This window comes from Solanum lycopersicum, chromosome 8 (genome assembly GCF_036512215.1).
Source record: "Solanum lycopersicum chromosome 8, SLM_r2.1".
Classification (NCBI taxonomy): domain Eukaryota; kingdom Viridiplantae; phylum Streptophyta; class Magnoliopsida; order Solanales; family Solanaceae; genus Solanum; species Solanum lycopersicum.
This window is the reverse complement of record NC_090807.1, coordinates 65,044,584-65,061,515: the sequence shown is the minus strand read 5'-3', so window position 1 is coordinate 65,061,515 and position 16,932 is coordinate 65,044,584. Positions and strand designations below refer to the sequence as shown.

Here is a 16,932-nt window from a genome sequence, read left to right as displayed (position 1 = left end):
ATTTAAATGGTAGGAAATTCAATACATTATATTATCCGCATTTCCCAACCGAAGGGAACAACCAATATCACATCGAAAGTGACATAACATACCATAAGGGCCATTTTAGCCCAGAAAAACTCATGCTCGAGAGTCTTCGTACTATTTTTACAAGATCTGACACACACAATGCGGCATTTCTAAAAAGTCTAGAAGATAAAGAACAGGTAAATGCAATCTCCTCTTCTCAGCAATAATGCAGTAGTAACTAAAAAAATAGATTTGAACTTTGAACAAAGGAAAAGAAAGGTTATTTGCTTACATAGAACTGTTACAAGTTAGAAGGGACAAACCAATTCACATCCAAAGAAAGTGACTTTCACTCCCTGCGTCTCAATTTATGACACGAAGTTCAGGAAAAAAGAAAAGACTTTGAAACTTGTGGTATAAAACCAAATTTTAGACATCTGTGTGACTATTAATCATTTCATTTAGCTGGAACAGAGCCCCTAGTAAAAAGATTCACCTATATGATATACCAATATGGGGACTGTTCCCGTAGTGTTTTTTTCTTTTATTCGGAGAGACAAAAATTAAAGTATCTCGTTGGATATTGAGCTTTTTGAGAAGTCCAAATATTATATTTAGAAAGAAAATGCTTAGTTTCGAGAGTTGATGTGTTTAGTTAAGGGTTAAGGAAAGAAAAAAACATGAACCTCATCTCTAGCCATGAGGAAACCTGAATTCTTCCTTGAGAGAACTTTCACTAAGAGAGAATATAATAATGGTTCCTTTTACTGCATAGAAAGTTCAAATTAATTTCCATAATTCATCATACAAAAGACAGAATCATCATACGGAACACGACTCTCAACAGATACATTTTTATCTTACTCATACAGTGTTGGATTGGACAATCTTGGAGTAGGTATAGCCACCAGAGGAATTTTTTTCCTCAAATTAAGACCAAACGTCTCTGTAACGTCTGATGTCACTCCTTGGGGCAATTTCCAATCAAAAGAATGAACGAGTGAAGCCAGTGAATACATGAACATCCTCTCTGCCATGCCTATCCCTGCACAGATTCTTCTTCCAGAACCAAATGGGAAATAGTTCAAATCTTTTCCGCTATAATCCCATTTATTGTCCAAAAACCTCTCTGGACGGAACTCTGTTGGATTTTTCCAGATAGAAGCATCTCTGTGTATAGCCCAAACATTTATGAAAATACAAGATCCTTTAGGAACAGTGTAACCTCCCACAGTGCATGTTTCACTAGGACAATGTGGTATCAGTAGTGGAGCAGCTGGATGTAGGCGCAACACTTCTTTCATCACTGCATTGAGATATGGTAATTTCTGAATATGAGACTCTTCCACAATATTATTTTTTCCCACAACTGTATCTACTTCTTGTTGTAATTTCCTCAGGATATCCGGTTTATGCATAATTTCAGCCATGACAAACTCAATTGTGTTGACGGAAGTGTCAGTTCCACCAAGAACCATTTCCTGTCCATAGTACTTTTGAAGTTATTATCATGTTACAACAAACTGTATATTGGAGTTAAGTTCAAGACTCAGCGTCTTAATTCACAGTAAAGTCTCACATATAATCTGATCCTAAATAAGCCGACTCTTTCTTTAATCCAGTCCATAACAGGGTAGCAATTAACTGTTCAGGACATGAACGTATTAATATAATATTTATTACTCAATACATTTACAATCCTAATATGAACTTATATGGCATTTGATCCTTTTAATATAAAAAAAGAAAAGATCTGCCATCATGATCAGTGTAAGCCAGTGTGAATGGTGAAAGACAAATGCAATCTTGGCTGCTCAATAATAATGCAGTTATGAATATTTAGTAGAATGCACAATTGATAAACATACCATAAGTAAGGCTTTGATTTCAGTCATGGTCAGAGGCATTTCGGGATCTGCTTCATCTTTCAACTTTAGCAAAACTTGCAAAAAGTCTTTGATTTCTTGGCCAACACCATTTCTGTCCAATTTTTGTCTTTGATCAATCATGCTCTCAAATATCTTATCAAATCGCTTTGCCAACACCTTCATCTTCTTTATAACACCCTGGAAATCAAACCAAGCCAAGCCTGGGTAAAAATCGGAAAGATTGGGAATACTGACCAACTGAGCTATCCCAGTCACAACATGCCTAAACTCCGCTCCAATACTAGCTCTTTCCTCACCCTTCACTGTACCACCCCATAACATGCTTGTAATCACATTAAGAATAGTCAAGAACGTCTGTTCACCAACATTCACTGGTAAACCCTTCTGACTATACAAGTAATTGATCGATTGTCTAACCTCCCTTCTCCTTAGTGCATACACCGAATCTAAAGTAGAAGAACTAAGCATATCGCGAACACAAATTTTCCTCAACATGCGCCATTTCGGTCCATAAGGAGTCCAAAGTATGTTTTTGCCACCATATGAAAATTCGCTTCCAGCAGCAGGGACATCTCTGTTAGCAAAAATGGTATCTTTATCCTTAAGAACCTCGCGAGCTAAAGCAGGAGAAGTAATAATAATTCCAAGTTTTTTACCAAGCCAGATTCTACAAATGGGGCCATAAGTTTGGGACAGAGATGCAAAATAGGTGTGAAGTTGAGGATCAAGAGAATGAAGATTACCTATCAAGGGCAAAGCTTTAGGCCCTGGTGGCAATCCCTTGATTGAGTTTCTGATAAAAAACCAAAGCAAAGCTAAAAACCCAAGAAAACAGGAGAAAAACACACCCTTTTGCTCAACATTGAGTTGTTGAAGACGCCATGGGAAAGAATCAAAACGGGGTTTGAAGAATTCGAGAGACATCTCAAGCTAAAAGATTTTTTTTTGTTTTTATTTTTCTGAAAGAATGAAATGAATATAAATAGACCAAAACGAAGCAGACACCTCCTGAAACTCGTGATGTTACTTGGAACGGACCAAATTTGGCATTTTGTTCATCATTCAATTTTGGGCAACTTTCACATATAGCAAACAAAAAATTCATAATTGTATGCTATAGCAAACTTTGCATAATTGCGCTCCATAGCAAACATAAAAACTGTATAATTCGCTATACATATACAAGTGTATAATTCGCTGGCCTAAATTGTATAATTCGCTGGCCTATTTCCCTGCAATTGTATAATTAGCTTTGCATACAGTTGAATCGAATTAAAATGTATGTATATTGCATAATTATAAGTGTATAGCAAGAAGATATATGTTTTTCTCGCTTTATACAAAAACAGAAACACAAGATATACACTTCTGTTGTATAAAGCTAGAAAAAACTGTATTTCACTGCAATTATATAATTCACAATTGTATAATTCTTTGGCATTTTTCTCTGCAATATTTGAAGTAAAATGTTTGTAAATTATATAATTAAGCGTATAACACAAAGATATACATTTTTGCATGTGTATATACAATTTTCTCTCGCTTTATACAAAACAGAAACAGAAATTATACACTTCTGTGTATAAAGCGAGAGAGGCGAGAATGAGAGAGTGGCGAGCGAGACTTCTGGGAGAGAGACGCCTGGCAAATTTTTGCCAATGTTTGCTATGGAGCACAATTAAATCAAACCCTAGCTATTCTATTTAATTTAGATTATTAGTTTGCTATTATATACAATTTTCCCTTCAATTTTCAGCAAAAAAAAAGGCATTCCTTCTTTGACTGCTAAGAGTTGCTTATTTTATATCTTCATTCAACTAATACTAATTTCATACAAAGTCATTTAACTTTCTTTTATATCTCAAAGTCACTCAACTATTTTTAATATATTATTTAGAAAGTCACCCAAAAAATTAAAGGACCTTTTCACTAAATTATTTTGAAATATTTTTTTGTTTTAAAGTAATTTCTTTTTTTAAAAAAAAACATTTCATTTTAATTATTTTATTAAATTTTGTTTTAAACCATCTTTCTTTTTTGGGATAATTTATTTATTTGTGAGGTAAACAAGTTGTCAATGAACATTTTGATGGTGGATGGATCATTGAAGAAATGTGACTTTTGTTGGTTAACCTTGAAGTGTTGCTCATCAATCACAAAATAATAGTAAATAACTGACTATGACTTGAACATAAAACTGGAAATATCTTTTATCTTACAAACAGAAAATTCATTCTGATGTGCTAATTCAGGTACTCTTGAATTACATGTTTTATATTCTTAATGTGTACTAACTGGATCCAATTTCCACAATTCACCATTCAAAGACAGAATCATCATACAGAACACGATTCTTTACAGACACATATTTATCTTACTCATACAGTGTTCGGATTGAAAAATCTTGGGAGTAGGTATAGCCACCAGAGGTACTTTTTTCTTCAGAACAATCCCAAACTTCTCTGTAAGGTCTAATGTCTCTCCTTCGGGCAATTTCCAGTCGAAAGAATGAATGAGTGAAGCCAGTGAATACATGAAAATCCTCTCTGCCATGACTATCCCCGTGCAGATTCTCCTGCCAGAGCCAAATGGGAAGTAGTTGACATCATTTCCATTATCATCCCATTTATTGTCGAAAAATCTCTCTGGACAGAACTCTCTTGGATTTTTCCAGATAGAAGGATCTCTCTGTATAGCCCATACATTTACGAAAACACGAGATCCATTAGGAACAGTGTATCCTCCTACAGTACATGTCTCACTAGGACAATGTGGCACCAAGAGTGGAAGAGTTGGATGTAAACGCAAGGCTTCTTTCACAACTGCATAAAGATCTATATGGTAATTGCTGAATATGAGACTCTTTCACAATATTATCTTTTCCCACAACTACCTCTAGTTCTTGTTGTAACTTCCTCAGGACATATGGTTTGTTCATAATTTTAGCCATGGCAAACTAAACCGCGTTGGAGGTTGTGTCAGTTCCACCAACCACCATATCCTGTCCACAATATTTGTGAAGTTATTAACAAATACTGTATATTGGATTTCAGTTCATGGTTCACTGCCTTAATTCACAGTTATGTCTTCCTTAATGCAATCCAATAAAAAGGTAGCAATTAACAGTTCAGAACATGAATTAATATAAACCTGATTCATCTAATATATTTTACTCATCTGATGTAATAATTCTTCAGTACATTTACTATCCTATATTTCACTTTTATTTGCATTGATCCTCTTATTATGAATAACATCACTACAAACCAAATTTTTTTTCTGTAATAGGTAAGGAATTAGACTATTTGAAGTAAAATGCAAACTTTGAAACCAGCACCATATCAAATGAATGTGAATTTTCATAGAAGAAGAATGAAACAACAGCTCAGCTCACGACAAAACTTTACGAATAAAACATACCATAAGTAAGGCTTTGATTTCAATCATGGTCAGAGGCATTTTGGCATCTGATTCATCTTTTAACTTCAGCAAAACTTGCAAAAATTCCTTGCTTTCTTGGCCAACACCAGTTCCCATCTGATCAGCAATTCAATCCATTTTCTGTCTTTGATCAATCATGCTCTCAAATATCTTATCATATCTCTTTTCCAATACATTCATCTTCTTTGTTACACCCTTCAAATTGAACCTGGCCAAGCCCGGATAAAAATCGGAAATATTTGGAGTACCTAACAGCTCAGTCATATCAGCTACAACATGCTGCTCCAAGTCTAGAGCTTTCCTCACCCTTCACTGTCCCACCCCATAACATGCTTGTTATCACATTAAGCGCAGTCAAGAACATCTGTTCACCAATATTCACAGGCGATCCCGCCTGATTATAAAAGTAATTGATCGATTGCTAAGCTCCCTTTTCCTTAGTGCATAAACAGAATCTAAAGTTGAACCAATAAACATACGCCATTTCGGTCCGTAAGGATTCCAAACTATGTCCTTTCCACCATATGAAGATTCTTTACAAGCAGCAGGTACATCTCTGTTAGCAAAAATGGTATCTTGATTCTTAAGCACCTCGCAAGCTAAGGCAGGTGAAGTAACCAAGCCAGAGTCTACAAATGGGCCCATAAGTTTGGGAAAGAGATGCAAAATAGGTGTGAAGTTGGGGATCAAGAGAGTGGAGATTACCTAGCAAAGGCAAAGCTTTAGGCCCATAATGGCGGTTGTCCCTTTTTTGACTTGTTGATGTAAAAACAAAGAAACCATATTAAAGCTAAACTGCCAAGAACATAGGAGAAAAATACACCACTTTTCTCAATATTTTGTTCTTGCCAGGGCCATGGGAAAGAATCACACAAAGGTTTGAAGAATTTTAGTGACATTATATCAGCCTAAGAGAAAAATGAGAGAAATGGCAGAAACAGTGTGGTGGGAAGCCATTTTCCACTTCAACATTTATATTTAGTGATGAAGTCAATGGCCCCTTGTTGTTTAACACAAATGAATCTTCACTTTTTGATACCTTGTCTGTCCTGTTCACAAGACAAATAAGAAAATAGTATTAAATTAGGTATATATTGAGCACAAATATGCTCTTTAAAATCCTTTTCAGGATATCATAGCTTTTAGAAATAATTTCACACATCTTGCTCCAGGTTTTGCTTAGTAATAATAATTGCCCTTGTAAATTTAAGTATTATATCTCCATATATAGTTCATCAAACAAAAGATAGAAGCATAATCTCTACAATAAAGTCATACATGTACTATTATTTCAAATTCGATTCAGAATACAATATTTAAGAAGTCATGGAAACTAGGCATTTCACATGGAACATTGAGTTGCTCATAAGACCATTGCCAGGATAGAGCAACATCTTTCATTGATCACATTTCCATAGTTCATCACACAAAAGATAAAATCACCATGCAGAAGCGACTCTTTACAGACATATTTCTATCTTACTCATAGAGTGTTGGATTGGATAATCTTGGAGTAGGTATAGCCACCAGAGGCATTTTCTTCTTCAGAACGAGCACAAACTTCTCTGTAAAGTCTAATGTCTCTCCTTCAGGCAATTTCCAGTCAAAAGAATGAATAAGTGAAGCCAGTGAATACATGAACATCCTCTCTGCCATGGCTAACCCCACACAGATTCTTCTGCCAGAACCAAACGGGAAGTAGGTCAAATCATTTCCACTGAAGTCCCATTTATTCTCCATAAATCTTTCCGGATGGAACTCAGTTGGATTTTCCCAAATAGAAGGATCTCGATGTATAGCCCATACGTTTACGAAAACACTAGATCCTTTAGGAACAGCATATCCTCCAACAGTGACTGTCTCACTAGGACAATGAGGCACCAAGAGTGGGACAGCTGGATATAGACGCAAGACTTCTTTCATAACTGCATACAAATACGGCAAGTGTTGTATATGAGACTCTTCCACTATGTTATCTTTTCCCACAACTGTATCCACTTCTTGTTGTAATTTCCTCAAGACGTCTGGTTTGTTCATAATTTCAGTCATGGCAAACTCAACTGTGTTGGCACTAGTTTCAGTTCCACCAACAACCATATCCTGTCCATAGTATTAGTGAAGTTATTATCATGCACAACGATTTTTTATTTATGAAAATATAGTGTAAGCAGCAAATTTGAATGCACAATTAATAAAACATACCGTAAGTAAGGCTTTGAGTTCAGTCATGGTCAGAGGCATTTTGGGATCTGCTTCATCTTTCAACTTCAGCAAAACTTGCAAAAAGTCCTTGCTTTCTTGGCCAACCCCATTTCTATTCATTTTTTGTCTTTGATCAATCATGCTCTCAAATATGTTATCATATCTCTTTGCCAACACTTTCATCTTCTTTTTAACACCCTGCAAATCAAACCAGGCCAACCCCGGGTAAAAATCGGAAAGATTTGGAGTAACTAACAGCTCATTCATCTTAGTCACAACATCCCTAACCTCTGCCCCAAGAGTAGCTCTTTCCTCACCCTTCACTGTGCCACCCCATAACATGCTTGTAATCACATTAAGTGCAGTCAAAAACATCTGTTCACCAACATTCACAGGCGATCCTGTCTGATTATAAAAGTAATTAATCGATTGTCTAAGCTCCCTTCGCCTCAGTGCATAAAGAGAATCTAAAGTAGAAGCACTAAGCATTTCTTGAACACAAACCTTCCTCAACATACGCCACTTAGGTCCATAAGGAGTCCAAACTATGTCAGTTCCACCATATGTAACTTCTCTACCAGCAACACTCACATCTCTGTTAGCAAAAATGGTATCTTTATCCTTAAGAACCTCGCGAGCTAAGGCAGGGGAAGTAACAATAATCCCAAGTTTTTTACCAAGCCAGATTCTACAAATGGGGCCATAAATTTTGGAAAGAGATGCAAAATAGGTGTGAAGTTGAGGTTCAAGAGAATGGAGATTACCTATCAAGGGCAAAGGTTTAGGCCCTGGTGGCAGCCCCTTGTTTGAGTTGCTGATGAAACACCAAAGCAAAGCTAAAAGACAGGAGAAAAGCACCCCCTTTTGCTCAATATTGAGATCTTGCAGGGGCCATGAGAAAGAATCAAACATGAATTTGAGAGACATTATTTGTGGATAGTAAGTAGGAAATGGAAAATGGGAATAGCCTTTGAAGGAAAGAACCAAAGAGGATGCCCCACATACTGTTACATCATTTCATCATAGAGATAACTCTTGTGTTGCTGGCACTCCAGAATGTTTCTGCAATACTTTAAGATCCTCCAAATAAAAAATGTTAAGACACCAACTCCACAAGTGCTTACTAACTACACCAACATAGTGTCATAGTATAATTATACATATACTATTTGAATACATAACTCTAATAATAAAAAGTATATTAAGTTTTAGAAATAAACATGGCATAAGAACATACATTAATAAAAAATTACATGAAATCACATAAGTAAAAGCTGAGAATGATAAACAAATATAAAATAAACTCTTAAAAAAAGTTTAGAATAATAAAAATAAAAAATAAATCAAGAAAATAATAATTGATATTGAATTTATCATTTTACCCTATTAATAATTTAACACCACACACACACATATATATATATATATTAAGTGTTCGTGCCAGCGCGGCCCAGCGTATGATAATTATTTTCTTCCAATTTATGTGACATGAATGAAAATTGAAAAAAGAACTAATTTTTTATATGTGTTTTTTTACAAAATATTTTAAATTGTTAATGTATGTACCTTTTATGTCATTTTTAAATAATATATGTTATTCCATCTGTTTCATTTTATATGATACAAGTGATTTTAGGAAAGTCAATGAATTTCTTATATGATTCTCACATATTTTTAGTTGTCATTTTACTGTGATTCATAGTACTTATTAGTTCTTACTTCATTTTCAAACAATATATGCAATTTTCTTTTGTTTAGATAAAAATAAAGGAATCAACCAAATTTCATTAAGGTTTTTAATTATGTTTTTCTAAAAATATCTTGAGTTGTTACATTGATATGTTAAGCTTTTTTTTTAATTAAATTTTAAATATGCAACAAATTAGAAATTAAAACGAAGAATTAAAGTTTTCAAATCATTATATTTTTATATTAAAATATTCAAATCTTTAAAACTCCACATATATGCACAAATTAATAGAAGGAAACCAAAAGAATTTTTTTTAAAAAAAATATGAAAGCTCATTTTAATAATAACACAGATATATTTCATTTTTAATTTATGATCCCTCCTTTTCAATATATATGAACTTATTTTTTTATTTCATCTCAAAAAGAAAAAAACTTCTGAATTTTGATTTTTTTTATATCGCATAATTAAGATCACAAAATTTAAAAGTATTTTTAATACACAAAATTTAAATATACATATAAATTTTAGTTTTATTTTTGATTGATTTCATCTAATATTGTATTTGATATAGAATTATTAAGAGCTAATTGTAATCATAATTTATTTACTTTCATATAATGAATAAATATCACAATAATTCATTAAAAAAATGGAGAAATACCAAAAATGAGGTAATACTAATAAGGGAAAATTTTATATATGGCAAACTTATTAGATTAAATAACATTATATGGGTATAGTTTACCTAATTACATAATATAGGTATAGTTAAGTTATTAAAGGTGTCTTTAATTTTGTATATAAATTTTTTTATTATTATTTATACAATTCTATTTTAAAGAGTTGTTTGTAACTGAAGCATTAAATATGGTAACAATAAATCAAGATAATGCCACAATTTTAGGGAAACGTCCCTATTTTCAAGCCATACGTTCAAATTCAAAAAAAAAAATTCTGTTTATAATAAGTCATGTACAAATTAATTTCTGTATATACATACCTACTTATATATACAAAAAAAATCAAAAAAAAAAGTCATTCACAGATTATTTTCTATTTATATATATGAACTTACCTTTTTTGTATATGGTATATACTAGCACGTATTCAATGTCTTTTATTGTATATGCACATCCAATTAGATTGCAATAAATATACATATACAATCTTATTGAATAAATATATACATGTACAAAAATGCATTTTACAAATTTGTATAACAAGAGATATATGTTATTCAGGTTTTTAATTGTATATAATATATACTAACACTTATTCAATGTTTTTATTAATTGTATATGCATATTCAATACATTATATTCGATAATTTATATATAACTACTACAATATACAAAATTATAATCACATATGATATTTTCCCATCTATATACAATCCCTACTACCAGCTATTAAAACAGACATGTACATATCAATTTTTGTATATGTATGAAAACTTAATATATACTAACTTCAAAAATTTGTATATAACTAATAGAATATACAAATTCTAATCATATATTCAATTTTTCCATCTGTATAACTAAGTCCAATTACTATTTTGTATATATATACAAAAACAAAAAATAACATAAATATGCAATATACTATATACAATTACTCACATGGAACATACTATATACAATACTTAATTTAATGGTTTTTGTATATTGACAACTAATTAACAAAAAAATTGTATCTAAATTTGTGTTTTAAGACACTACCTCATGATTATGAAGTTCTTCAGATCCGACTTCACAATCATTTTCCTCTGATTCAAATAGTACAACTTTCCTCTTTCTTGTACCTTGTACAATTTTAATGCCTCTAGCTTTGGCATTTTTAATAACTTATTGAACTGCCATAGGGTCGTTTTTTTTCTTTGATTTCAGCTCTTCCATGGTTTGTTCTTGTATAAGTTATTTTGATTTTCCCAAATACCCTACATTAACCCCAAATTCTTGAGTTAGTCCCATTGAAAAGGATGGTAAAATGTCAACAACATTGACATGCAAAGGACTACCTCTGGTAATCCTCAAAGATGTAGACGATTCGTTCATTGTTTGACGAATTTTAGATCTATCAAGAACAAAAAAACGATTATTTCATCAAAATATATGAAGAAAAAAAAACAAAACACATATACAATTTTTAGATAAGTTAGAAAAAAAGGTAAACAACTAAAATTAAGGATAACTTACGAAATTGACTTCAACTTAGGGAGGAGACTTCAACTTCAGGAGAGATTACTGAAATTTTGGACAAAAATTCAAAATTCAAATCTGATATTGGAGTATTAAATGTAGGAGAAGACGTTAGAATAAGGAAAGGAGAGAGAAAATTAATTGTGAATAGGAGAGAGAAAATTAGATTGTGTATAATTATATACAAAATTAGAAAATAAGATTTTTATACAATTGGTTACATAATAGGTTGTGGGCCCCCATTAATTATAGCAAAATAAAATAAACTATAATTATATAATGTAAATAAATTAAACTATACCCCTAATATATAATTAGTTATGAATGTTTGCCATTTCATATAATTTTCCCTACTAATAATAATAACTAAAGATGTTTCTAGAACCATTTTAATTTTTTTGTTATTGGCAGATTTTGTTTGCATAGTTATATTTTTCTAACATTTGATCATCATTCACTTCATATATAGAAAGATGTTTCTAGAATTATTTATTTTGATAGATTTTTGTTAGAATGAAATTACATTTTAATTCTTAGTCGTCTTTAATACAAGTATATCATCCTATTCATTTTTATTTGTAAAATTACTTTTTAACATTTTTTTCTTTAATTTTAATCTAATATATTATTAATTTTTATCACACTTATTTTTTTTTCAAGTATATTAATTAGAGCCAAAATAAAGATGGAAATAATTAATTCATGATAAATTTTTATGTAAAAAGGAGGCATTTTTTGATAAGCATAATTAATAGAAAAAAATATTAAGAATTAAACAAAAGTAATAGCAAAATAGAGTAATAACAAAATAGATATCACAATAACTCATAAAGAAAAGATAGTGAAGTAATAACAATAACTTAAGATGTTTCACAACTATTTAATTTTCTTGTTATCATTCTAGGTAGAATTTTGTTAGTGCAAAATTATATTTTTACCCTTGATCATTATTCACTTTATATAAAGAAAGAGATTTCTAGAATTGTTTATTATCTTTCTTAATATATTTTTGTTGGAATAAGTTACATTTTTGCCCCTGGTCGTCCTTCCATTCTCTCTTCTATATAATAGAGAGAAAAAAAATATTAATAGAAAAATATTAACTATTCAAACACATTTTATTTTAATTAGTTCAAAATTTTCTTTCAAAAGTATATAAAAACAAGTTTAATATTCATTATTGTTTGTAAGAAGTTAATTAATAGAAACTCTTTATTTTAACAAAATTACAATAATATCCTTATGAGCCCAAAATAAAAATTAAGACATTTATGAATTATTTTAGATTTTTCATTTTGACCATAAATACACAATTATTATTTTGTCTTAAATGATGTTAAAATTATTAAAATGTTATTGATCGTCCTTCTCGTGGCTCTTCTCTATAGTAGTAATATAAAAAGGAAGTAAGCAAAACCACAATATGAACATACCTTCTCAATCCTAATGCTGCTTCAAACTTCAAAGGAGAGAACCCATGAAACAACTATTGGTTCCAATTTGTTTTTTTCAATTAGAGATTTTTTTAAACTAATACAAAAGTATATAATTTAACTAATCTGTCCTTTACGTATACTTTTTTCTACTTAGTTTCCTGAACGTGCGTTGCAGATACAATTATTATAAAGTTGAATTATTCTTAAAAAATATTGAACTTAAAATATTAGTTTTATCAATTTATATTTTATTCATTAAATAAAATTCATAATAATCGAATATTACATTGACCATCAAGCAAGAAATATGAGAAAATAATAATATTATTATAGCATCTAGTAATATGAATATATCTATATGACTAATCCTTAATAATCTCTCATTATCCTTCATATAGTTTACACAACTATGTATCTATTTAAAGAAACTATATCAATAAGGAAAGGATAAAATAAAAAACATATTATAAAAGTACATTTAAAAATGAATATAAAAGTCATAAATTAGTAATTTAGCACTAATAAAAATAGACTTATAATATTCATAATTTCATAGTAGATTAAATTAAATAAGTATAAATCGGTAAAGAATAAAAAAAAATTAAACAGATAAGAACAAATACAACATTCATATCTTTCTTAAGACTTTAATTATAACAATATATATCGTAAAAAGAATTACATAAAGAGTAGAGTTCTTGATGATACCTTCTTATGATACAAAATATCATTCTAATTAGGATCAAACAAATATTAATATTTAAAACAAAAAAAAGTACATGAAAATTGCCTAATGATTCATATAAACAAGAAGCAAGTGATAAAGAAAAAAAATATTTTTTCATGATACATACATATAGCTAAAGATTTATAAAATAAGATGAAAAGGTGAAGAGTTGTTTAAGTTTATTTTGAGAAGTTAGTGATCTTAGACATGGGGGAGAGGAAATGTTGATTGTTTTTACTAATAATTCAATACATTTAATTATACTTATTACATAGAAAGGATAACAAATTCAATCCATTTAACCACACTAATTATAGAGAAAGAATAGAGGACTTTTGTTATAAGAAGGTAATTCCTAACAATTTTCTATGAAATAATTTCTAACAATTTTCTATTAAATATTTTTGTATTCAAAGTTTGACTTTATACCTTCTTATTTTTGGTATTTAGTATAATATAATATAATTATTACTTATTACGTACTATTTAAATAATTAGAATTTGAACCATTGTGTCTAGATGCATGTATTTAAATATGATTATTTTAATGTTAAATTAATTATATATTAATATTTAAATTAGTCTAGAAATAAAATAAGGGTAAAATGGTAATTCAACTTTTAATTTAGGAGCTTCCAACTTATAATGATATATTCCCTCCGTTTAAAAAAGAATGACCGTATTTCCTCTTTAGTCTTTTAAAAAAAAATGACTCATTTCCTTTTTTGGCATCACTTTAACTTTAACTATCCACGTGGCATGTTTAAGACCACAAGATTAAAGGACATTTTGGTACATTTGACATAACTTTAATATAGAACCACAAGATTAAAAAATTTCTTTCTATTCTTAAACTCCGTTACAAATCAAATTAGGTCATCCTTTTTGATTGGGAGGGAGTATATGATACGATGATATGATGATTTAATAAATTTGGTAAACACCCTTTTTTTCAAGCAAATATTGTCAAGAGAACAAGGAAAACACCCTTCTTATATTTATTCATGATGTTTACAAACTATACAGAAAACTTCCAATCCATTTCAAGTAGATCCTATTTTCATGAAGCACATATCCATAGTTCATCATACAAAAGATAAATTCGTCATGCAGAAAGCGTCTCTCTACAGACATATCTTACTCATACAGTGTCGGATTGGATAATCTTGGAGTAGGTATAGCTACCAGAGGCATTTTCTTCTTCAGAACAATTCCAAACTTCTCTGTAAGGTCTAACGTCTCTCCTTCAGGCAATTTCCAGTCGAAAGAATGCACGAGTGAAGCCAGTGAATACATGAACATCCTCTCTGCCATGCCTATCCCCGCACAGATTCTTCTGCCAGAACCAAATGGGAAGTAGTTGAGATCATTTCCACTATAATCCCACTTATTGTCCAAAAATCTCTCTGGACGGAACTCTGTTGGATTTTCCCATATAGAAGGATCTCGCTGTATAGCCCATACATTTATGAAAACACGAGATCCTTTAGGAACAGTGTATCCTCCAACAGTGCTCGTCTCACTAGGACAATGAGGAACCAAGAGTGGAAGCGCTGGATGTAGACGCAAGACTTCTTTCATAACTGCATAGAAATATGTTAAGTGTTGAATATGAGACTCTTCTACTATGTTATCTTTACCCACAACTGTATCTACTTCTTCTTGTAATTTCCTCAGGACGTATGGTTTGTTCACAATTTCAGCCATGGCAAACTCAACCGTGTTGGAGGTTGTGTCAGTTCCACCGACAACCATATCCTGTTCACAGTATTTGTGAAGTTATTATCATGTATAACAAAATTCATACTACCAGTAGAGCTGGATACTGGATTTTTCCTGTAGTAGCATGCACAATTGAGAAAAACATACCATGAGTAAGGCTTTGAGTTCAGGCATGGTCAAAGGCATTTTGGCAGCTTCATCATCTTTCAGTTTCAGCAAAACTTGCAAAAAATCCTTATTTTCTTGGCCAACACCAGTTTCCATCCCACCATTTCTATCAATATCCTGTCTTTTATCAATCATGCTCTCGAATATCTTATCAAATCTCTTTGCCAATACTTTCATCTTCTTTGTAACACCCTGCAAATCAAACCTGGCCAAGCCCGGATAAAAATCAGAAAGATTTGGAGTACCTAACAGTTCAGTCATCTTAGTGACAACATGCCTAAACTCTGCCCCAAGAGTGGATCTTTCCTCACCCTTCACTGTGCCGCCCCATAACATGCTTGTAATCACATTAAGCACAGTCAAGAACATCTGTTCACCTATATTCACAGGCAATCCTTCCTGACTATAGAAGTAATTGATCGTTTGTCTAAGCTCCCGTCGCCTTAATGCATAAACAGAATCTAAAGTAGAACCACTAAGCATTTCGCGAACACAAACTTTTCTCAACATGCGCCATTTCGGTCCATAAGGAGTCCAAACTATATCAGTGCCACCATATGTAGCTTCTCTACCAGCAGCAGGCACATCTCTATTAGCGAAAATGGTATCTTGATCCTTAAGAACCTCACGAGCTAAGGCAGGCGAAGTAATAATAATCCCAACTTTTTTACCAAGCCAGAGTGTATAAATGGGGCCATAAGTTTGGGAAAGAGATGCAAAATAGGTGTGAAGTTGAGGATCAAGAGAATGGAGATTACCTATCAAAGGCAAAGCTTTAGGTCCCGGTGGCAATTGGGGTTGTCCCTTTTTTGACTTGTTTATGAAAAGCCAAAGAAACCATAGTAAAGCTACAATACCAAGAATATAGGAGAAAAATACACCCTTTTGCTCAATATTTGATTCTTGCCAAGAACATGAGTAAAAATCAAAGAGACGTTTGAAGAATTTGAGAGACATTATTTGAGCCTAAGAGGGATATGGAAATTGGCAGAACCAATGTTGTGGGAAGCTAACACCACTTGATAAATGAATGAGTATTCGGCAGATATATGATTCTTTCAAAACTATCAGCAATAAATTAATATATCTGTACCTTGGGTATTCAAATAAGTGAAGAAGTCAATGACCTTTGTTGGGTAGTGCAAATGAATCTTCAGATGTTGATACCTTCCAGCTAGAACTGGTGCATCTTCCTGTGCACAAGACAGATTAAGAGATAATATATAATTAGATATATATTGTCTTCTTGCCAATAGAAATATGCTCTTTAAGATCCTTTTTATTTACTTTCTTTTAGGAAAAATTTCACACACCTTTGCTTAAGGTTTTGCTTTGTAATACTAATTTCACTTGATCTTCTTTATTCCCGCAACTCTATAATAATCCTTGTAACCTTTTATACCATAATACACTTTGACTATTTTGTTTAATTGAATTTTATAAA

The 16,932-nt window shown here is 31.5% G+C and overlaps 3 protein-coding genes and 1 pseudogene across 6 annotated transcripts; all 4 read right to left on the bottom strand.

Moving 5' to 3' along the window:
• Nucleotides 1-746: 746 nt before the first annotated feature.
• LOC101248034 (flavonoid 3'-monooxygenase CYP75B137-like) lies at nt 747-2,872 on the bottom strand. Its single transcript, XM_004246099.4, has 2 exons — nt 1,878-2,872; nt 747-1,490 (listed from the first exon to the last, which is right to left on the bottom strand). The coding sequence occupies exons 1-2, from the start codon at nt 2,820-2,822 to the stop codon at nt 870-872; spliced, it is 1,566 nt and encodes a 521-aa protein (XP_004246147.2). The 5' UTR covers nt 2,823-2,872; the 3' UTR covers nt 747-869.
• A 1,181-nt stretch (nt 2,873-4,053) lies between these two features.
• LOC101248323 (flavonoid 3'-monooxygenase CYP75B137-like) lies at nt 4,054-6,376 on the bottom strand (annotated as a pseudogene).
• A 225-nt stretch (nt 6,377-6,601) lies between these two features.
• Nucleotides 6,602-8,680, bottom strand: LOC101267256 (flavonoid 3'-monooxygenase CYP75B137-like). 4 transcript variants are annotated; one of them, XM_026032416.2, is made up of 4 exons: nt 8,046-8,606; nt 7,830-7,946; nt 7,542-7,739; nt 6,602-7,439 (listed from the first exon to the last, which is right to left on the bottom strand). In XM_026032416.2, the coding sequence occupies exons 1-4, from the start codon at nt 8,466-8,468 to the stop codon at nt 6,819-6,821; spliced, it is 1,359 nt and encodes a 452-aa protein (XP_025888201.2). In that variant the 5' UTR covers nt 8,469-8,606; the 3' UTR covers nt 6,602-6,818. The 4 variants fall into 4 exon arrangements, with proteins under 4 accessions (XP_025888201.2, XP_010325461.2, XP_010325462.2 ...); XM_010327159.4 differs by having other exon boundaries at nt 7,830-8,628; XM_010327160.4 differs by having other exon boundaries at nt 7,542-7,946; nt 8,046-8,605.
• Nucleotides 8,681-14,564: 5,884 nt separating this feature from the next.
• LOC101267547 (flavonoid 3'-monooxygenase CYP75B137-like) lies at nt 14,565-16,558 on the bottom strand. The gene is made up of 2 exons (XM_004245672.5): nt 15,468-16,558; nt 14,565-15,356 (listed from the first exon to the last, which is right to left on the bottom strand). The coding sequence occupies exons 1-2, from the start codon at nt 16,443-16,445 to the stop codon at nt 14,736-14,738; spliced, it is 1,599 nt and encodes a 532-aa protein (XP_004245720.2). The 5' UTR covers nt 16,446-16,558; the 3' UTR covers nt 14,565-14,735.
• Nucleotides 16,559-16,932: the final 374 nt, after the last annotated feature.

What these genes read in the sequence shown, in the direction of transcription:
- LOC101248034 (XM_004246099.4), bottom strand. Translation starts at nt 2,822, where the DNA reads ATGTCTCTCGAATTCTTCAAACCCCGTTTTGATTCTTTCCCATGGCGT. An exon ending in AAATCAAAGCCTTACTTATG is followed by an intron (nt 1,491 to 1,877) that starts GTATGTTTATCA and finishes TACTATGGACAG; the next exon opens with GAAATGGTTCTTGGTGGAAC.
- LOC101267256 (XM_010327158.4), bottom strand. Translation starts at nt 8,468, where the DNA reads ATGTCTCTCAAATTCATGTTTGATTCTTTCTCATGGCCCCTGCAAGAT. An exon ending in AACTCAAAGCCTTACTTACG is followed by an intron (nt 7,440 to 7,541) that starts GTATGTTTTATT and finishes TACTATGGACAG; the next exon opens with GATATGGTTGTTGGTGGAAC.
- LOC101267547 (XM_004245672.5), bottom strand. Translation starts at nt 16,445, where the DNA reads ATGTCTCTCAAATTCTTCAAACGTCTCTTTGATTTTTACTCATGTTCT. An exon ending in AACTCAAAGCCTTACTCATG is followed by an intron (nt 15,357 to 15,467) that starts GTATGTTTTTCT and finishes TACTGTGAACAG; the next exon opens with GATATGGTTGTCGGTGGAAC.